Genomic DNA, 18794 nt, shown 5'->3' with positions numbered 1-18794 from the left:
TCACCGCCTCGGACTTTGATCGCTGTTATGTTGAATCAGCCTGCCGAAGCCATGGAGAAACGATCGCCGCCGCCAGCAGGACAAGCAGACCAAACAGGACAAGTAGGCCAAGCACAGCCTTCAGCATGCCCGCCAATACCATTGGGTACCGCAGGGGCCCAGAACACTAGTTCATTTAGCTCATTTCAACTGCCTAGCAACAACCTTAACAACGCGTGGCTGTCCGCGCACCCGACTCCATCTAATAACGATACTCAGTTATTGCCCGTGAATCCAACCCCGCATGAAAACGGCATAACATCATTATGGACAGAAGGCAACGAGAAAGCGTCATGGACACAAGGCAGCTCTGCAGAATCAGAAGCACTAACTAGCATAGACGAGTGTTTTCCTGCTTTATGGCAACCGCAGGAAACAGCAATCGGTCAAGGTCGGGATCCCGACAGAAATCAGCCCAAGCCGCTCAGGACAATATTACCGTCATCAGTTCAACAAGGGGCAGCGAAAGCAACTCTACGGAACAACAGGTATCCCCCCCATGAGGGTGAGAGCTATCTCGTCGATCCCATACCTAATCCCTCCACTGTCAAGAAGCCAAAGAAGCCAAGGGTGTCCATCCGCGCCAATCTTTTGGTGCCAACTACTGCTCCGGTTGCAGTCACTACTGCTCTTATGCCATCGGATACCGCTCCTGTCCCAGTAGCGACCATTCCCGCTCCAGCAAAAACCACTTTAACAAATATGTCAAACAACGCACAAGACAGGATGGCACAGGAGGACAATTCATCCGGTAAGCGAAGTCATGGACGGCCTTATGTCAGAGATTTTGAGGTCGATACTCTTGCCCGAAAAGGAGCTAATCCTGTCCCAGTACGTGTTACTTCTGTCCGAATAGGTGCTGCTTCTGCCTCAGCAGATATCACTTCCACAGCGCCTTCAAACAACATAGAGGTTCGGCAGGTAGAGGACGCTAATTCATCTAATAAGCGACGACCTCGAGAGAGGTCAACACGTCTCGGTCTAAAGAGACGCGGGAAATACAGGCCTCGGAAACCCAAGGCCTGGCTACGACTCTTCATGGATCCGAACTCTCTTTCTCCTGTTGGTGATGACAATGCTGATAAGAGCGGTGATGATGACGATGATGACGACGAGAGACCGGCAAAGCGATCCAAATCGATCAACAAGCAGTACGGGCCACGCCTTCTCGACAAAGATGGCAATCCATGGTTGCTGGATCCTCCAGTTATGGAATATCCTTATCTTCAGGAAGCATTCCCTTACGAAGAGTATAAGACACCTGAGAATCGCGTGGAAACGACTACATATGGGACGATGCCGAACCCGCTACCGGATGCTTGGTATGCGCCGCAGAGTCCGTTCATTACTCGGGATTTTTTCTCGATCAAGAAGTTTGAATACGCGAAAAAGCTGTTCAAGGCAATAGAGGTTAATACGGCGGACTTGAGGATGGATATCTATTATCAACGGGTAATGATCTGCGGTCAATTTTATTTGTGAGCGCGGAAGAAACAATCGTCTTTTAGTGGTCGCAGAAAAAGCACTAACGAGTGATGATTTTCCTGGGATCCTTTTTAGGGTTTCGAATTGGCGTCGAAGAGAATGTTGGACCGCGTCAGGGCAGAGAAGTGGAAGGCACTGGAAACAAGGAATGGTAAGCAATCGGATAGGGATACCACTGAATTACATTCGGATAAAGGAGGCAGTGGATTGATAATGCGACCGCAGGACCCTGATCGTGTGTATCAGCCACTCAATGCATCTGTGGAAGCGCAGAGCCCGAGGGATCAGACGCAGGACGTTCGATTCCAATCTACTAACGGGGATTCCGGGCCGTCCTCGACAGCATCTTCTCCCGCAGCTCAGCTGATGGACCCGAATACTTCGCGCGGGGAGCAAACGCATTTGAGCTCCGCGTTGTCCAGCACGCAGCCAGTTGCCGCTTCAGCCCCAGGCGCTCAATCATTAACAGCGTCTTCTTCTACAGCCGCGCTGTTTTCTTCGTCCCTATCTTCGTCCTCCGCGCCCGTTGCAGCAGTAGGGCTGTCTTCGCCAACAGCTTCATCCTCTGCGCCCTCTACTGCAGTAGCAACAGGGGCTCCGTCTTCATCATCATCGTCCTCGTCCTCTGCTCTTTCTACTGCGAGTGCGAGTGCGAGTGCGACCGCACCTGAAACAGGGCCCTCACCCGACTCATCGTCCTCTAAACTCGACGAACCCACACTGACAGACTATTACCAAGTGAACACCTACCTCGCCCAACTCTTTGTCCCGATGGTCAAAAACGATCCCATTCCTCTCTCGCCTGCTGCTTATCGAATCCTACAGACTATGATGATGGGGATGGAGAACAAGATTATCGCCATGGGCTGTCAACGCCAGCGTGCAGAACTCACAGCCCGCTTGTCGAAGGTTGATGCAAAGAGTCGTCGAAAGGATCTGAGACAGTACCGTCGGCCGAAGATTGTTGATGTTGATGAGTGGATCTTTGGGTATCCATTTAATCGACGCGAGGATGAGGAGGAGTATTTGAGAGATCGGAAGAAGCAGGAGGAGGCGATGGCTTTGAGACCGGGCCAGAGACCGGCGTTTGTGTCGAATCCGTTGGAGATTCCACTGGAGATGGAGCCATTCCATCAGGCGAGAGAGAGAATGCAGAAGTGGAAGAAATAAAATAATGCTCCCTTAGCAGGTTACTTTTTTTTTCGCTCAGGGATGCAGGTTTTTCTTTTGTAGTTGATTCATGATGGTGTTTATTTGAGTGTTCTAAGTCAGTGAATCGAAATAAGAGGGATATAGTTGATAGAAGGCCCTGACATAGACGTTCATACAATTCTGGCAGCTTGAGCTGGAACATCAGCTGTTGTTGTGCCAACAGTGGGCGCAGTAGTCACAGTGGGCGCAGTCGTAGCAGCCGCCGTTTTAGTCTTCTCGTCCGTCTGCTGAGCAGATTGAGAGTACTTTGCGGCGAGTTCCAGGCTGGTCTGCATGTGAGGCTTAATTGTACCTCGGTCAGGGATCAGAGGGAGGAAAGTAGCCTGAGGACGGTATCCCATCATGGCGTCCAGGACCTTGAACCACAGGAACAACGGCATAATGCTCATGATCTTACGGAACAAAACGTTGACCCAGTTCTATCAATCATAAATGGAATCGATTGAAAGTATTTACGGGGGTTAGTGGGCTGGGATGGATTCCATGCGAAGTAGCGCTGTGTGTGTGTGTGTGTGTCGGTGATATTTGCCCAATACCTGAGCAACCATTTTGGACATGCTCTTGCTGGACTCGTACGATTTGACAGCTAGCGGGTATCTCTCATCCCTGTAGTCCCTAAGCACTTTCTCGATATCTTGCTGCTCGGTCGATGGCAGCTCATAAAGGCGACTTGCCAACACGACCGCATCATGAATCGCGCTCACTGCTCCCAGACCTGCAGCGGGGTGCATCTTATGACAGGCATCGCCGATAAGAACAGTGCGTCCTGAAAACAAGTAAGGTGAGTACCTTCACGAACCGCAACGAAATTGCATTCACGCACGGCTAAACATGCATATGCCGTTGACAAATTACCTCCGTTCCAGGTCTCGAAAAGCTTCTCCTCAAGCATGACCTTGGAGATCAGTTCTTTGGGTGTCTGGTCAATGAGGTCACCCAGGATCAAACCATGAGGCAGAGGGAAGTCGCGGACCTCCTTGCACATGGCTTCCGCTGCCTCAGGACCCCATTCGGAGTTCTGAAAGCTCTCATCATCCTTGGTGCTTTTCTTGTCCAGATGCTCGATCGCCATCCAGCAGATGCGATAGTCATTCGTGCTGAAGAGGACCCACTGTTTTAACGAAAAAAGGCGGATATTGTTAGCTACTAGAATAGAATACATTGTGCGTACAATGTCTAAACACATAGCAAGAAACAGAAAGACAAAAGATGTTGTTTACAGTGTAGGGTATGTTTCTGGCAATAATTCCAACAAAGTAGCATTCCTCCTGATCCAAGAACTTGTACTTTTTAACATCTAAAGGCTCCGTTGTTCCGACTAAACAGACATTAGTGAATGGCAAATGTTCCTTATCCGAGGCCGGCAGCAATCCCTTCTGATCTAGTTGCTGGTATAAGCTTTGGCGGACAGCACTATGGGCACCATCAGCTCCGACGAGGATGTCTCCTTGATGGGTTTGGTTGTCAGAGGTGCGAATCATCACACCATTCATGTCCTGGAGGAGCGAAGTCACCTTGACCCCAAAATGGATCTTTTCTTTGGGAACCAGACGCATAATAATGTCGTAGACGATCGGGCGAGGGATGATATGAGAGTAATGGCCGTATCTTTTTGTTTACGAAGGTAAAAAAAAAACTTTAATTAAATGAGACGCGTGGACTGCGGCATGGCAAGTACTGTGAATAGTCGTTGTGAAGATCATACCTCTCGAAACTGTAGGCGTAAACATAGCGACCGGTCTGCTGCATGTCGTCGTGGTATTGGAAGCCTTCCTTCACATATTTAGAGTTGGCCTTGATCTCGTCTGCAATACCCAGCTGCTCAAAGAAGTACATGACATTTGCGCCCAACGAGATAGCAGAGCCTTTGTTTTGTCGCGTGCAAGTAGATAAGAAAACGAGAGATGAGTACAGGACATGGATAGCAAATCATTTCATGCTACATAGGAGTAGTTGTACTCTTCCTTGTGTTCATGCTGGAGCATACCCAGGGGAACGATCTTCTTTGCGCGTTCAAAGATTTCGAATTCAATTCCGGCTTTCTGAAGGAGTGCTCCGAGGACTAGACCTCCGATGCCTGCGCCGACGATCAGGACCTTTGCCTTTGTCGGCTGGGGAACAGAGGAGGCAGTGGTGGGGATGGTTGTAGACATTTTAGTGATAAAGAGAGAAGGGAGAAATGTGTGCCTACAGAAGGACCGAAAGAGACAAGCAGGGTACAAAAGTAGGGAGAATGAAGGTTAAGTGATGAAGGATGAGGGATGAGGGATGAGAGATGAGAGATGAGGGAGAGGAATAGGGATGAAGAATGGGGATGAAGAATGGGGATGAGGGAATAGTCCGGCCGGAGAAAGACTCTTCGGCGGCACAATGAGAGCGCGTGTGGAACCATCGCCGCTCAATCGATATTACGAATTCAGGAACCGATCTGTAGTAGGACTGCCGCGCAAACAGGCGACAAACCAGAGAGCAATCGACCTGTATTGAACATGTGAGAGGGTCTGCAGAGAAATACCAGCAGCGATTTATTTCAAGCTTCAACCCTCGAGCCTCTGTTCACCGGCCATAAGGATCATGCTTATTGTAATCTCCTCCTACACCCGTGCCTTGCCCAGGGACATGGACCTGCCGTCGAATTTGACGGTTCCTTTGTCTTTGCCCCGTAATTGATCTCTCGTTCTTGACAACACCAGTTCTGATATCGTCGCCCATGAAGTCGTCGTACTCCTTAAGCCCGACATCAACGACTACGGGCGTGGATCCAGCATGCATTGGACCAAAGACGGTGGAGGCGTATGCAATCGAGACCGTTGCAAAAGGGGTGCTGCGGGAATGCACCCAAGGCGTGGTAACGAGCAGTGCGAAGAAGCACAAAGTCAAGGATAGGACCGTTGTGGGCCGTCGCAAGCAGTGTTGGCGTTGCATTGGTTGTGTTGGTGGTTGGATATTAAAAATGTTCCTTGTAAAATAAACTCATCACCATTAATTGTGGATTCATATTGCTACAGGTTTTCAATTTGGCTGGAATGTGGTGGCTCTAGACGAGAGAGGGGAAGACGGACGACCGCATGGTGCAGATGGATATGATCGCTGGTCGGTATGAACCCCCTTGGATAGGCATACAGTACGCAGTGCTATCGTAAAAGAGAATCATGTCGAAATGAACTGGTTCATCTGCATGGGCATAATCTTTTAAAAACGGGGTAGACTGGCTAAAGAACCAAAGAATAAATGGCCGAGAGAGTGTCAAGAGCCGTGCGAGCACAAGCTGAAGAGAGCAGAAAAGCGGCAATACAGTTCTTTTGCACGGACCAGATTAATCGCTGCCGCTCCAGAAAACGCACAGGTGTGAAAGACGAGCTTCTTTTTATTGCCTGCAAATCATACATGTAGTGTTATCATGCAAAGGGAAGCGAGCGTCCATAAGGCATGCCCTTATCATATTGCCCTCCACTACCATTTCCACCTGGGACGTACTGCGTATCCATCTGACGCCGTCGGCTCATCCCTTTCGAAGACGGCGAGGGTTTCCATGGCAAAGGCTTGGCATCCCCTCGGTGCAGGCGGCGCTTCATTGTTTTCTTCTTATCTTTGGCTGCAAGCGAGGATGTTGAGCGCTTGTTCATTGCAGTATGTTGGGTGGACTGCTCCTCCTCTTCATCAGAGCGACGAAAACTTGGCCGATGGATCTTCAGAAGTGAACTACCGTTATTAATACCAGTGCCGACACCGAGCGAAAGACCATGGCCACGACGGCTTCCGAGGACTGCAGAGATAACGGGGCTGCGTCTTGGGACCAGATTGGGAACTGGAGCTGCAGATGTCATACTGCAGAAACCAAAAATTGATGCGAGGAGTACAGGAAGAACGAGGACCAGTAGGAAACGCATTGTCAGGGACCGTCAATTGCGGGGGTAGTGAATGAACCAGTTTGAGTGAGCGTATAGATTTTCTGGTCTGATTTGGTATCGTGAGAAGGTGTTTGAAGGAAGAAGGGTACTGTTTGAAGGTTGTTGTAGGATTATTGACGAGAAAAAAAGGAGATCCCAGTCCTTTATAACCACGTAAGACTTTGGCCCCACAGCGCCGGCAACGAGGCTTAACTATACATGCAAATCGTCTTTGATTAAGGATGCGCACTTGTCCAGGGCGCCGCTTTGACGACACAGAGCCAGCTCTTCAGAGGCTGCTTAAGAGCTGCAGGGAGCAGCAAATGGCACAAGAAAAGGGCGAACGAAGTTGTACGAGAGCAGACCCATCATCTGCAGCCATTTGTGAAAAAAAAAAAAAAAAAAAAAAAAAACCACCCTAGAAAGCTCTTCTAGGGATACTCACGAATAAAAACGAGCCTTCCAGCACAATGAGCACCCCTTGGATCTCTTTGAACCCCTTTTCCTCGCTATGTACCTGAAAATAGATGGAGGTTGTCCCGAGATCCAATTGTATGGTCCCGATAGAAATCCAGCGAGGGAGTGGTAGTTCTTCGGCGGGGTCTAATATGCTAGCTTAGAGGTACATCGATATATCAAATACTTTTGCATGGTGATCAATAAATGAAAATGGGTGTTCGACGAGCATGTCTTAGTTTGCGCAAGATATGAGAGTCGATTCTATCCCTCTCAAAAATAGCAATGACCAAAAGCACGTGTAGACTAGTATAAGCGCTGTTTATTTGGCGCCAGAGAAACGTACATACTTTAAACTGGGTAAATGTTGAAGTACGTAAGGAAAGTGCGCTGTATTTACACGCATGGTCGTGGACGAATCATACTATTATCCGCAGCGATATGCAATGGACGCCACCAAACGAGCAGTAAGGGCGAGGCCCCTGCTCACACGCTTGTGTATGACGAAGTGTGGACTCCAGAACGCATAGGATCCTCCTCGAAACAATTGTCAATGGAGCGGTGGGCGGTCCTTTGCCGAGATGGGTCAATCCTTTGCCTACTTCTACAATTAATACGCCATGGTTCGGCTATCGCCAACCACAGCTCCTTTTCTTTTTACGGATAAACGCCACCAAACTGACAAATGAACGAAAAAGATATAAGAGGCGCGGTAGAAAAAGAGAAATTGAGCATTAAACCGAGTGCAGTGCAAGCTATCGAGGCGAACTGCTTCCGGAGCGAAGAGATGCCCATTCACAGCACAATTCACCAGCATCCTTAAAAATCGGAAACGAGTGCAGTCCGCTTTATTGTGCTATTCCGTGACACTGCAACGATATTATCTTGATAGCAATCTTCATCAGATCCAAAAGTGATGCACAAAGTTGGTATCGCTTGGCTCAGACACAATGGACGTCCGGACATTTGCCAACCAAAATATGGTTCCTTGAGTTGATAGCAATTTACTCCGTAGTTTCTTTTTCGGTTTTTTTTGATCGATCAATGAACTCGCCGTGTACAATTCTCATCCTCGGACATAGTATTCTGCACAACGAAAATCCTTCTACACTGAACGCTCTAGTTATAGTATAACTCAATGTTCATGCCATCATGGATCTCATAGTCGTCCAAGGTGATATGATCCTTATATATATTGTACCTATTGGTTCAGCAGAGTTCAAAAAGCGCAGAAAGACGTTAGGACTGAGCTCCTGTAAAACACCCATGGTTGATTATGGCAGAAGGCTGCTGAATGAACTTCAAAAATAAAGCGTACCACTTCTTGAGGACAATCTTCTCCCAGTTGGTACCAGTCTGGGCAGCAATAAGCTTCTTAAGGTCGCCAACAGTGTCGTCACCGCTATAATTAAACAGCGAGAACATAATGGAGGTTAAAGGTGTATTCGCAAGTAGGAAACAAAGGTGGCAGTCTGCTGGTGAATGATAAAGAGTCGCCTGACGGAACTTACTTGCACTTGACGCGGACCTTCTTGCCGAGACGATCGTTGCAAATTACTTCAATCATGGTGGTGCAAGGTAAAGATGGATGCTGAGCAGAGGACAAAAGTGATGCCACTGCGCCAGTTCAAGTAGGCAAGCTTTCAATGCTGTGGATGTGACTGGCTGATGCTCACCATTTCACAACAACGCTTTCTTTTTTTATTTTGCCATCGCTTGCAAGACACCCAACGAAGCAACTTACTCCATCGCTATCCCAAAGGGCAACACAGGACGGTCGACAAGTTGCAGTATCAGGAAAAGCTCGGAGGTCATTCCCAGAGAAGCATATCAGGATCATAGTCGCCATGAACATCTCGTTTTATTCGCCCGTCCCAAGGACAACCACAGATAAGGGTTTCAGCAAGCGGGGCAAGAAACACGCCACGGAGGATGATATGGATTTGGATGGCGAGCACGCAGGCACCAGCATACCAGCCATGAAAGACCCGACGCTTCATGTTGTCACGCCTGGAGAGGTTATCACTTCGGACACAGCATTCATGCGGTAATGCTTTTGGAGATAATCTTGTTATCGCCCCCAGATCGACCGCGATTCTGATTGATCCGACCAATATGTCAAATATCGCAAAAGGCTAATACAATGCTGTTCTGTTCTTCGTTTCTCGATATAAATGCGATATAGTGGACACGGAACTTACGTTGAGCAGGAAAAGGTGCTTTCGAGTGTTGCAGGAGTGGTTGATCGTGTCAATAAGCTGATCTCTGTTAGACCGCTGCACACAAGGTAAAATGCAAGGATGACTGGACGACCATAGACAGCCTTAAAGAGATATCTCTGTGCCTGATATGTACCTCGTGTGGTAGCGCTGACTCTGTTGTTTTTTCTCCATTCGATGATCGCATTAGATACACAGGAGAGATCGGAGATGTTGTTGTGGGTAGGATCACAGAGGTGGCTCAAAAGCGATGGAAGGTCGATGTCAATGCTCGCCTGGATGCAATTCTGATGCTTAGCTCTGTCAACTTACCCGGAGGTGTTCAGGTACGTTTTGCAATTCCTTTTTCTAATGTTTTTTAATATGGATCTAGGGTGTGTAATTCCGATGCAGTTACTAAAATCTGCAGTTATTCTTTTCATGTTCTACAGAGGAGAAAACAAGAATCAGACGAATTGCAGATGCGCAACTTTTTCATGGAAGGTGATCTGGTCGTGGCCGAGTTACAGACGTTCTTTGCCGATGGCGCCTACTCGCTTCACACACGTAGCTTGAAATACGGAAAGTTGCGCAACGGATCTTTCATTTCGGTATCTCCAGCATTGGTACAGCGATGCAAGTCCCATTTTCATGCTCTGCCCTGCGGAGTTGACTTGATCTTGGGATTGAACGGATACATTTGGGTGAGCGCCCATGTCCCTCAGAACTTGGATGAAATTGATACAGAGCAGGTCTATTCGAACAAGAACAAGGAGGATATCACACTGGCGGATCGAGAGGCCATTGCGCGTGTGGTCAATTGTATTCGGGCGCTGGCGCAGGAGTTCATCTTTATTAACGACACCATTATCTCGTTTGCGTACGAGGCGTCATTACAGTATACGCTAAAGGATATGCATAAGCGAGAGGTCATGTATGCTATCGCCTCGGAGGCAACGGCAATGGTGGAGAACATGAAGGGATAGGAATTCCATTGAAGGCATGCGTACGAGAAGGGTCGAGACCTTTCTCGGGAGAAGGATCGTTGTGAATAAAAGCCTGTCTCAATGTATGTGTAACCCAATCGCAAACGCTGCGCTCTTACTCCGTTTGATAAAAAGAGGTTGTTGTCTTCCCTCTGGCATCACTTTTTACTTGACATCTGTTCTCTGAACGACCCAACACAGGAGCGCGGATTCCTGAAGAAACCATTGCCCACGTCAACTTATACGACCAGATATCTCTAGAGCATTCAACATGGCCACAGCGACAATGACAATGGCAATGTTTGACGGTAATAACTTTTGACAACAAGGAACGATTAGTGGCGGTCTATGGCAAACAACGACTGATTCAGTCTTTGCATGTTGAATGTCAATTGCTTTGTTTTATAGACGATGTCTGTCCAGTATGCCAGACGGACCGGTACCTGAACCCACAAATGAAGCTGAAAGTCGGACCATGCTTCCATAAGATGTAAGACATGTGTTGTCCTTTTTCTCATGACAAAGCGTTTGAAGTATGGTTTCCTGCCGGCACAAGCGCATGCCCTCACAATTTCTCCTTCTTTTTTATGTGCTAAGGTGCGAAAACTGTATAGAGCGCTTGTTCGCACATGGACCAGCGCCCTGTCCGACCTGTCGCCAGACGCTTAGGAAAGCAACATTTTCAGAGCAGACCTTTGAGGATCTTTCGGTTGAGAAGGAGGTCCGCATTCGGAAGCAGATGTCTTCAAAGTACGTTCAGCGTCGTCAAACTGCAATGTTTAGCAACAAGGGAGGAAATCATGGCGTATGGGATGCCGACATTGAGCTGCCTGCCAACGTTGTTTGTGGTCTATGCTTGATAGGTTCAACAAACGGCGGGAGGACTTCAAGACGCTAAAGGATTATAATGACTACCTGGAAACTATCGAGGACTTGAGTACGTTCTTCAGATGCTCACTGCAGCTGCAGACATGGTGTCTGTACTCAAACCTTCATCACACAGTATAAGACGGTGCTGACTAATCCAGGATATACGTTCTTTATCGTCGACAATAGCGTTCAAGCTAGTCAACGAGATTGATGTCGAGACAACGAAAGCAGCAATCGACAAATTTGCAGCAGAGAACAGGGACCTCATTAGGATCAATGCAGACCGCTTGGTAAGCAACTATATCAATTGGTTGATCTTCTTCTTATTTCGACATGTTTTTAATACTGCCTAATACTGGACTTTTTTATGTGTTAGCTGAATGAATCACGCATGGCTACTCAGAGACAGGAAATGCTTCGTAAGGAGCGTCAGATGCAACGTGAAGCATACCTTAAAGAACTCGAGGCAGAGCAGGCAGCCAAGAACGAGGATCGGAAAATGTTGATTCAGGAACTGGCTACATCTGATAAATCCGCAAAGACGATCCTTGCGGCCCGACAGGCGATCTCGCTAAAGAAAACATCAATGCGCAAGACAGAGGTCAAGACATCGACTAGCAACTCAAGTACTCCCTCATTACTCTCGGATACCTATTGGCGGATGCAGCGGGACGAGGAGATGGATCGGCAGCACGATGAGGACGACGATATGGTGGCGGATTCGTTTGACCCGGTTCAATCGTTGTACATGGATGTGGATTTGGGGGTGGGATATGTTAACAGCGTGAACAATAATAAGGCGCACGCGGGCGGGCTGCAGTATCCACTCTTGAGCTCGAGTATTGGAGTCAAGGATTTGTATGCTGAACCGGTGGGTGTTGGATCGCTAAGCAAGGTGGCCAAGGCGGGAGGATACCGGTTGGCGTTTGGATATGAGCGTGCGATTGAGGATGCCCATACAGCATTGTTCGTGCCGGCGCTATAGAGCTGTGCACAAAACCTTAAAATAAGATTTTTCAGAACCTGACGTTCGGATTTTAGTTTGTGCCAACTAATACCAACTAGAAAATGCCAATCAAAGTTGCCAACGAGATTCCAAGTTTTTTACGCACGTACAATGCTACTGCCAACTAGCCATAACCACTGCTCTTTGTTTCGCTAGCAGCTGTTCTTGGGCTGCACCCTGTAGGCTCCAGGGTAGATCAGCTATGCAGGGCTCCAAGTAATGACAAGAGACAGTGGTCGTGAAACCTTTGTCTATGTTGACTACCTGTTTCAGCACCAAACGTCTACTGCTTCTTGCCTCCTTTTATCGCGTTTTACAAAGCAATGTCTTTACTGATTCTTTGCGTCTATGTGAGTCGCTGTCACCATCTATACTGTATACAGTGCTGCCTCCGATCCTCATGGGCGTTTCCTGCGTTGGCTTGAGAGTTCTTTGGACCAGAAACGGGATATAGCCTTTCTAAAGACTGAACGACCTTGAAGTGTACACATCTCCACACAGCAGCGCATTAACCAAGCAAGTGGATGTGGCCTGCATTGTTCTTCATTTCGGTGTACGAGGTGCGTTCGGGGTGTGTATTTTCCGCAGTGCTGAACTACATAAGTAAAGATAGGGATGAGTTGTCAGTCTTCTTTAGGGGCCACTGAGGCATAGGCTGACGCGAGTATGATCTTCGTTTTGATGTGGAGGAATGCGCTTGTCCGGAAGCCAATGACATCCCAATTTCCTCTCTCAGCTCGATAGAGGTCACAGACTTCGTACTCATAGACCAACCTCGTGAGGACGTGAGTTCGGATATCATCGTACTATGTCTACCCAAAGCATCCATAGTCGCTTGATTCATGTCCAGCAGCATGGACACATTGTTGTTTATGCGACTCATTGTAGATATGAGCGACCGATACTCCCCTAACGAAATGGTCTCTGTGGATATTCGGGATTCTTGACCTGGAACAGGAGTTTCTCTGGTTAGTGTACAAGAAGCTTCAGAAGAGGCGATATAGGGAAGAATAGGAAGTGAGTGCGTAACAAACCTGGTTGTACCATGGGCCATCATGTACCCTCGTCCTGCTCCCCAACGGATTCATTTTAAAAAGGTTGGCCTCTCCACGTAACGCTTTAATTGTTGATAAATTTTATCATCAGGGATTTGACTTGTGCCAATATAAAGTATACTACTACTGTGCCACAACCACTGTTGAAATCTCTTGAAGGTTGGCAATAGTGTTTGCATCTTGTGTCGGAGGAGTAGACATGGAGTGATGATCTATGTATGCGGGTATGTCCCTGGCGAAACAAAAGAAGCCAGTAGGCTTTCACACCAATGCTGTTGTCGTTCGTCTCGCACTTTCGCTTGGTTCCCTGTCGAGAATGACTTGGCTCAGCACCAGCCTGCGCTTCGTCGTTCGGCTGTGATTGTTTCTCTGCCGCCTCCGATGGATCACCGAGCAATGCAAGCGTCCCTCGCGACTCGGTCGCGAGCACCTCTAATCGCTCAATCTCTCGTTGCAAATCGATACAACGCTCTGCGTAATGTCTATCGGTAAAACTACGACCGTAGCGCAAACGGCTCGCTCGCTTTTCCAACTCATACTTGTCCAGATCCTCCTTTGGTTTGGCAATGCGCTCGATATACTTCAGGCTGATGACCACCATGTCTGCTTGACAACGCATACGCTCACAGCGCAGCATCCTGTTCGCCCTCTCCGATCTCTTGATGGCATGATCGATATACGTCTTGATCTCCAGCTCGACCTCTGCGCCGAGTCGGCCTAGGACGCGTCGAAGGCGCTCGGAATGATCTACAATCGTGTCCTCGAACAGATACCATCTGCGCTCCACACTCGACTCCTTCGTCGGATCGTCCCAGAAGACGTATGGACTGTTTGGACGTGAGTAGCTTCGGCGACACTCCAAAATAAAGTCGTCACGTACATCCTCTGGCGTCCCAACTGGAGTCTCATCCCCGCCTTTAACATATGGTTCGGGAGTGTGTGCAAAAACATTGTCGTCGCTGGTGAGGAAGGAATCCACCTCCGTGAAAAATGAGAAGTGATATAGATTTGTGAACTGAAAGAGCGTTGATGTTATATGGGAAGTGAATGAGGAAGAAAGAAAGGGGAATCAACCTCGCTCATCCTTCACCTTGAACACCCATCCATCACTCATGACCATCCTCATCATCTTGATCCAAGAGACATCAGATGATCTCACGCATCTGATCAGATGACCTTGACCGGATGGTGTCACAAAAAAAAACCATGGGCAATCAGCCTAATATACGCGATTCGAAATGTCTGCAGTACAACTCCCTCTGCCTCATATGCTAGACTATACATGATCCTAGAACTCGTGCCTCCAAGGGGAGGTACTTTATTACTATATAAATCTATCGCCTCTGAAACTTAATTGAGAGTTGATTAATAAATATCGTGTAGATGTGTGTTTGGAGACACATCTCTTTCTCACATATTTGAAGAACCACAATATATTTCAGTTCTTTCGAACAAATCTATAGGGCAATGGGCTTAATCTTAGCAGATCGTAGAAATAAGGCTACTCTACTGCTTGCAATACCCTGTTCAATTAAAGCCGTCTGCAATGGACTTATCTCTTCCAATGTTTGAAATTAACATTAGCAGGCGCCTCATAGAGCCTTACCGCTTCCTATAAGCCCACCCCACGTAATATGATTTAGGATCCGAAGATCTATTCGTATTCAATTAAAAATCGGAAAAGGCGGTAATCGTTGCGTTCTAGCGCGGATTCTGACCCAGAGGCGTTCAGCCATAATCCGACAGATGGTAACTTCGAGAACCATTGCCTGCTCAACCATTCGATATTTTTTTGCATGTTAAGTCCATCAAAATCCCTAAACTAAACTCTGTTATTATATTATTATGTCACATCTTGCGGTCTTGGACACTTGAACAGCGCTTGAGCTCCACTGTCTTCGATCCAGTTGCCATCCAAGTACAAGATGGTCAGAGTCGAGTTGGTCTTGAGTGCCTCAGACAGTGCCTGGGCTCCGTTGGATTCGATCGAGTTACCCGCCAAGTCCAAAGTGGTCAGAATCGAGTTGGTCTTGAGCGTCTCTGCTAGTATTCCAAATTCCTTTCCTCCAATCGATCTAGCTACCATCTCGAAGGATAACTGGCGAAGATGAGATGGTCTTTTGGGTTGAAAACTAGAAAGCTTGACGAGCTCCTTTGGAAGGACAATATGAATCATTTTCATAGTAGGGAGTTCTATGATGCGAGAAAGTGCTTCGTATCGCGCGGATGCCGATAATAGTCTGGTGCCGAGGCTTGTTCGAAATCGATAGAGATCAAGTCGAAGAATCAATACTCTTGATTTCTTAAGTGCATCCTTTAATGCTTCAAGATCACTCCTGGTGCACTCCCAGTCGAACGTGATATCCAGGTCGTCAACACGTCGTGCTTTGGCTAAGGCATCGAAGAATTCTTCAGCTCTGATTTTGAACCCCAGCTTGACTACTGCTCGACCAAGTTGCGGCTCATAAGTGCCACCATTCACCTGGACTGCATTTGCAAATGCCTGTTGCTCTTTTTTTTTGTAAGTCAAACGATAATGGTCGATGCAGACCCATTTGACATGGCCCTCCTGTGTGACAATTCGGTGGAGGCTTCCTAGCACTCGATGCTTGTCCTTGTCCTTGATAAACGCTTCCAAGTGACGAAGGTCTGCACCCTCCAAAGCGTCCAGTCCAGTGAATGAATCCGCCTCAACGCCCTTGGCCGAGTCCTGATGTTTTGAATCGTTGTTCGCGAGTCCTTGTAGATACTCGATAGACTGGTTGATATCTGACTGTGAGATGGTGTCCAATGAGTCCTTGAACATGTCAATAGCTCCAGGGGCACTGATGGCAGCCAGCGCGGGAATGGCGAAGCCCCCGTACTTGATCATCTCTAGTACAGTCAGCATGTACCTGCCATACTTTTGGAAGAACTCCTTGGGTCTCTGAAGGTCGTATCCCTCATGTTTGGCAAGGTGAATGTGATGTGGAATCTTGGTGTGCTCGCCATCGAACACCTTGGTGTGCTCGCCATCGAACACCTTGGTGTGCTCGCCACATTCACAGAGAAAATGGAGTCGGAACTGGTTGCTGAGGATGTTGGTGGGGTCCCAGCTGGAGGTCTTATTGGGTAGGATGGTGAATAGTCGTGGAATCGGATACTCGTGCAGTTCGTATGTCTGTGTAAGAAGCGCCGCGACTCGTCCATGAATGACTGCGAGTCGGTCGAGCGCCTGCTCTTGCAGCTGGAGCATCTTGTCGTCCTTCTCTTTAGCCCTAGCTGCAGAGCCTGCATCTTGTCGTCCTTTTCTTTGGCCTCCAGCAGCAAATCCATAATCTGTTGTTGTATGTCTTTGTTTTCGGACTTGATCATCGTGGTTTGTTCGACATTGCGAGAAACAAAAGGAACCAAGCTTGGTGATGATAAAAGAAGGTCCCGAGAGGTCTGACTACCCACTTTTCCTAGTGTATACCAGTGGGCAACGACGCTTTTGTTGCTGGACTAGGGTTCTTCTGTAATGACGTCTAGGATCTTGTTAGGGTAGAATGCGATGCATGGAGGTCTAATAGAGCAAAAGAACATATGAGAATTGAGTTTCTCTCTTTTGTCAGGTCGATTGAAATGTCTGGGTGATTAGTGCGTGCCTTGTGCCATCAAGCTCTGGGAGGAATGGAATGGGATGACCATTCAACGCGAAGTGCTGTGCATTCGTAAACGCGTCCTGAATGTCTTCCAGACTCACAAAGCACGACGAAGTGCCATTGGTTCCAGGAATATTGGTGGTCCTGACAGAGACCTCTCGAATGATGTCTGCCTGCCGGAATTGTTGGTATAGATGTTGTGTCATGGTGATGGCAATTCAAAGGATGGAGGATTTCAGCTGACGGAGATGTCACTTGTCTCTGTTGGCTCTTTCTTCCATGGAATTTTTTTTTTTTTTGGCTCAACTACGATAAGATGTTTACTCATGGCCTGCTTAGTGCCTAATGTGGCCCCACTTGACATTCTCAATCAAGCCTTGGTAGACAGAAGGAAGGGATCTTGTTCCACTCCACTTGAAATCTTTCCCAAAGTTCGACCATGCCTATTGGAGTGCAAACGGTCGGTGGGCTGGAGTGGTCAAGGGGTTCAAGGGTTGAGCCAGTGGTTTATTCGATGATGGTTGCCATCTAATCCCACGTTCGAAGAGCTACTTTATACGAAGGATATGGTGAGGCATAGTAGCTCAAGAAACTGGGCGAAGCATTCTTATGACTATGACATCATTCTCGAATCAACCCTTGTACCTGTTGCACCGGCCTTAAATCCATCAAATCTTATATCCAGGCATGTTCATTCCCAGAGGTTGTTCTTTCGAGCAAGTCTATAGAACAACGGGCTTAACCTCAGCGGACCGTAGCAACATGGCTACTCTACTGCTTGCAATACTTTGTTCAATTAAAGTCGTCTGCAATGGATTTATCTCTTCCAATATTTGAAGTAACATTAGCAGGAACCAGCACAAGACTTTTCCGCCCTGCACGATGACCCTGCGTAGCATGATTCAGGAGCCGAAGCTCTATTGGTATTCATCTAAAATTCGAAAGGCAGTAATCGTCGCGTTCTAGCACGGATTCTGACTTAGCGGCGTTCAGTCATAATCCGACGGATGATAGCTTCGGGCCATTGCCTGCTCAGGCAGGCCCAAATAACAAGTATCCGAATGAACGGTTCCTCTCGTACTAAGTTCAATTACTATTGCAACAACATTTCATCAGTAGGGTAAGAAGGAAGCATTTATTCTCCATCTTCTGGTTGGCTGCTTTCTCAACGGACACAGACGCCTGGCTTGCAGAGGGCAGGGACGACATGAGCATCGCCGTTGGGCCAATAGCCTTCCTCGACAGTAGAGGTGAGGAAGTCGGCCACCTTGAAGGATCGAACCTGGTCATTGAACTTGGGTCCGAAAATTGGCATCCGCCAATACTTGTTGAAACCGATGCCACCGCTATAGCGGTAGTAGGTGCCCGAGCAGTTATCTCCGGTGTAGAGGGTGATGCTGAACTTGCTCTTGACAAGGTCGTTGTTAAAGTACGTCGAACCCGAGGGTCCGGGGAAGGCAAGGGAATAGCACTCCTGATAGTTGTCGATTTTGCAACCGACGCATTGTCCTCCGAAGTTCCCATCCTCCCAGAAACTGATGCTGCTCCAGGCTGACACCTGGCCCAGGAGAATGATTGCGAAGAGGACCACGGAGGTCAGGCGGATCAACGAAGACATCTTGAACAAAATGCGGGAAGGAAGAGGCGGAAAACTTTGAGACCGAGGTGAAGAGGAGAATGGGAGGTGATGAGGAACCATTTCAGCCCATCAGAAACGTGCCTTTTATACTTGATGCTCTTGTTAGGTTGGTGCTACGGGCGCTGGATGGTGGGCCAACATTCATATCTAGCCAATTGATAACAGCAATCAACATCTGTAATCAGCCCATGCGCGCATATCCTGGGTCATTTTGATTCTCAGCAATGCTCCGACATGTTTGAAATAGGCAATACATATAATTTCTGGACGGTGGTGATGGCGCTTTGTGATATCATGCAAGAGTCCGGTACTGCTCAGTCCTTCTCTCCATTCTT

General features: G+C 47.9%; 9 protein-coding genes across 9 annotated transcripts, besides 1 other annotated feature; 3 read left to right on the top strand and 6 right to left on the bottom strand.

The window, feature by feature from the left end:
• Positions 1-3: 3 nt before the first annotated feature.
• On the top strand, positions 4-2756 carry BC939DRAFT_449500 (uncharacterized protein). Its single transcript, XM_051555393.1, has 3 exons — positions 4-790; positions 872-1491; positions 1600-2756. Exons 1-3 carry the CDS (start codon positions 28-30, stop codon positions 2692-2694), a joined length of 2478 nt encoding a protein of 825 aa, XP_051413009.1. The 5' UTR covers positions 4-27; the 3' UTR covers positions 2695-2756.
• BC939DRAFT_137020 (uncharacterized protein) lies at positions 2757-5099 on the bottom strand. Its single transcript, XM_051550115.1, has 6 exons — positions 4724-5099; positions 4442-4601; positions 3957-4344; positions 3592-3847; positions 3313-3502; positions 2757-3155 (listed from the first exon to the last, which is right to left on the bottom strand). The coding sequence occupies exons 1-6, from the start codon at positions 4887-4889 to the stop codon at positions 3122-3124; spliced, it is 1194 nt and encodes a 397-aa protein (XP_051413008.1). The 5' UTR covers positions 4890-5099; the 3' UTR covers positions 2757-3121.
• Positions 5100-5254: 155 nt separating this feature from the next.
• On the bottom strand, positions 5255-6059 carry BC939DRAFT_449497 (uncharacterized protein). Its single transcript, XM_051555392.1, has one exon. The coding sequence runs from the start codon at positions 5659-5661 to the stop codon at positions 5293-5295; it is 369 nt and encodes a 122-aa protein (XP_051413007.1). The 5' UTR covers positions 5662-6059; the 3' UTR covers positions 5255-5292.
• Positions 6047-6756, bottom strand: BC939DRAFT_449496 (uncharacterized protein). Its single transcript, XM_051555391.1, has one exon. The coding sequence runs from the start codon at positions 6624-6626 to the stop codon at positions 6135-6137; it is 492 nt and encodes a 163-aa protein (XP_051413006.1). The 5' UTR covers positions 6627-6756; the 3' UTR covers positions 6047-6134.
• Positions 6757-7898: 1142 nt separating this feature from the next.
• On the bottom strand, positions 7899-8742 carry BC939DRAFT_449495 (ubiquitin-related domain-containing protein). Its single transcript, XM_051555390.1, has 3 exons — positions 8594-8742; positions 8401-8484; positions 7899-8283 (listed from the first exon to the last, which is right to left on the bottom strand). Exons 1-3 carry the CDS (start codon positions 8647-8649, stop codon positions 8202-8204), a joined length of 222 nt encoding a protein of 73 aa, XP_051413005.1. The 5' UTR covers positions 8650-8742; the 3' UTR covers positions 7899-8201.
• Positions 8743-9061: 319 nt separating this feature from the next.
• Positions 9062-10266, top strand: BC939DRAFT_396424 (uncharacterized protein; the record flags this gene model as incomplete). The annotated part of the gene is made up of 4 exons (XM_051552294.1): positions 9062-9129; positions 9268-9369; positions 9492-9627; positions 9733-10266. The coding sequence occupies 4 exons, from the start codon at positions 9062-9064 to the stop codon at positions 10264-10266; spliced, it is 840 nt and encodes a 279-aa protein (XP_051413004.1).
• Positions 10267-10374: 108 nt separating this feature from the next.
• Positions 10375-12414, top strand: BC939DRAFT_449488 (CDK-activating kinase assembly factor MAT1-domain-containing protein). The gene is made up of 6 exons (XM_051555388.1): positions 10375-10574; positions 10675-10756; positions 10864-11016; positions 11130-11203; positions 11323-11426; positions 11513-12414. The coding sequence occupies exons 1-6, from the start codon at positions 10538-10540 to the stop codon at positions 12119-12121; spliced, it is 1059 nt and encodes a 352-aa protein (XP_051413003.1). The 5' UTR covers positions 10375-10537; the 3' UTR covers positions 12122-12414.
• A 561-nt stretch (positions 12415-12975) lies between these two features.
• On the bottom strand, positions 12976-14101 carry BC939DRAFT_136956 (uncharacterized protein). Its single transcript, XM_051550114.1, has 2 exons — positions 13177-14101; positions 12976-13090 (listed from the first exon to the last, which is right to left on the bottom strand). The coding sequence occupies exon 1, from the start codon at positions 13832-13834 to the stop codon at positions 13262-13264; it is 573 nt and encodes a 190-aa protein (XP_051413002.1). The 5' UTR covers positions 13835-14101; the 3' UTR covers positions 12976-13090; positions 13177-13261.
• Positions 14102-14823: 722 nt separating this feature from the next.
• Positions 14824-17444, bottom strand: BC939DRAFT_528376 (uncharacterized protein). Its single transcript, XM_051561456.1, has 2 exons — positions 16864-17444; positions 14824-16494 (listed from the first exon to the last, which is right to left on the bottom strand). The coding sequence occupies exons 1-2, from the start codon at positions 17024-17026 to the stop codon at positions 15041-15043; spliced, it is 1617 nt and encodes a 538-aa protein (XP_051413001.1). The 5' UTR covers positions 17027-17444; the 3' UTR covers positions 14824-15040.
• Positions 17445-17985: 541 nt separating this feature from the next.
• Positions 17986-18438: a sequence feature (Protein overlapping with rRNA (BC939DRAFT_476570, KAI7824870.1) was converted to a misc_feature.).
• Between the last annotated feature and the right edge of the window lie 356 nt (positions 18439-18794).

The sequence above is a fragment of the Gamsiella multidivaricata genome (assembly GCF_025024155.1).
Source record: "Gamsiella multidivaricata strain RSA 2152 chromosome Unknown BC939scaffold_27, whole genome shotgun sequence".
Lineage (NCBI taxonomy): Eukaryota > Fungi > Mortierellomycota > Mortierellomycetes > Mortierellales > Mortierellaceae > Gamsiella > Gamsiella multidivaricata.
This window is presented reverse-complemented; position numbering and strand designations above follow the sequence as displayed.

Coding starts and splice junctions, on each gene's coding strand:
- BC939DRAFT_449500 (XM_051555393.1), top strand. CDS start 28: ATGTTGAATCAGCCTGCCGAAGCCATGGAGAAACGATCGCCGCCGCCA. Junction 791..871: donor ACAGGAGGACAATTCATCCG/GTAAGCGAAGTC, acceptor ATCCTGTCCCAG/TACGTGTTACTTCTGTCCGA. Junction 1,492..1,599: donor TGGATATCTATTATCAACGG/GTAATGATCTGC, acceptor GATCCTTTTTAG/GGTTTCGAATTGGCGTCGAA.
- BC939DRAFT_137020 (XM_051550115.1), bottom strand. CDS start 4,889: ATGTCTACAACCATCCCCACCACTGCCTCCTCTGTTCCCCAGCCGACA. Junction 3,848..3,956: donor CCAGAAACATACCCTACACT/GTAAACAACATC, acceptor TCGTTAAAACAG/TGGGTCCTCTTCAGCACGAA. Junction 3,156..3,312: donor TACCCGCTAGCTGTCAAATC/GTACGAGTCCAG, acceptor TATGATTGATAG/AACTGGGTCAACGTTTTGTT.
- BC939DRAFT_449497 (XM_051555392.1), bottom strand. CDS start 5,661: ATGCAACGCCAACACTGCTTGCGACGGCCCACAACGGTCCTATCCTTG.
- BC939DRAFT_449496 (XM_051555391.1), bottom strand. CDS start 6,626: ATGCGTTTCCTACTGGTCCTCGTTCTTCCTGTACTCCTCGCATCAATT.
- BC939DRAFT_449495 (XM_051555390.1), bottom strand. CDS start 8,649: ATGATTGAAGTAATTTGCAACGATCGTCTCGGCAAGAAGGTCCGCGTC. Junction 8,485..8,593: donor AAGGTCCGCGTCAAGTGCAA/GTAAGTTCCGTC, acceptor GTTTAATTATAG/CGGTGACGACACTGTTGGCG. Junction 8,284..8,400: donor AAGATTGTCCTCAAGAAGTG/GTACGCTTTATT, acceptor CTGAACCAATAG/GTACAATATATATAAGGATC.
- BC939DRAFT_449488 (XM_051555388.1), top strand. CDS start 10,538: ATGGCCACAGCGACAATGACAATGGCAATGTTTGACG. Junction 10,575..10,674: donor GACAATGGCAATGTTTGACG/GTAATAACTTTT, acceptor TTTGTTTTATAG/ACGATGTCTGTCCAGTATGC. Junction 11,427..11,512: donor GGATCAATGCAGACCGCTTG/GTAAGCAACTAT, acceptor TTTATGTGTTAG/CTGAATGAATCACGCATGGC.
- BC939DRAFT_136956 (XM_051550114.1), bottom strand. CDS start 13,834: ATGCTGCGCTGTGAGCGTATGCGTTGTCAAGCAGACATGGTGGTCATC.
- BC939DRAFT_528376 (XM_051561456.1), bottom strand. CDS start 17,026: ATGACACAACATCTATACCAACAATTCCGGCAGGCAGACATCATTCGA. Junction 16,495..16,863: donor ACAGCACTTCGCGTTGAATG/GTCATCCCATTC, acceptor TTGCTGCTGGAG/GCCAAAGAAAAGGACGACAA.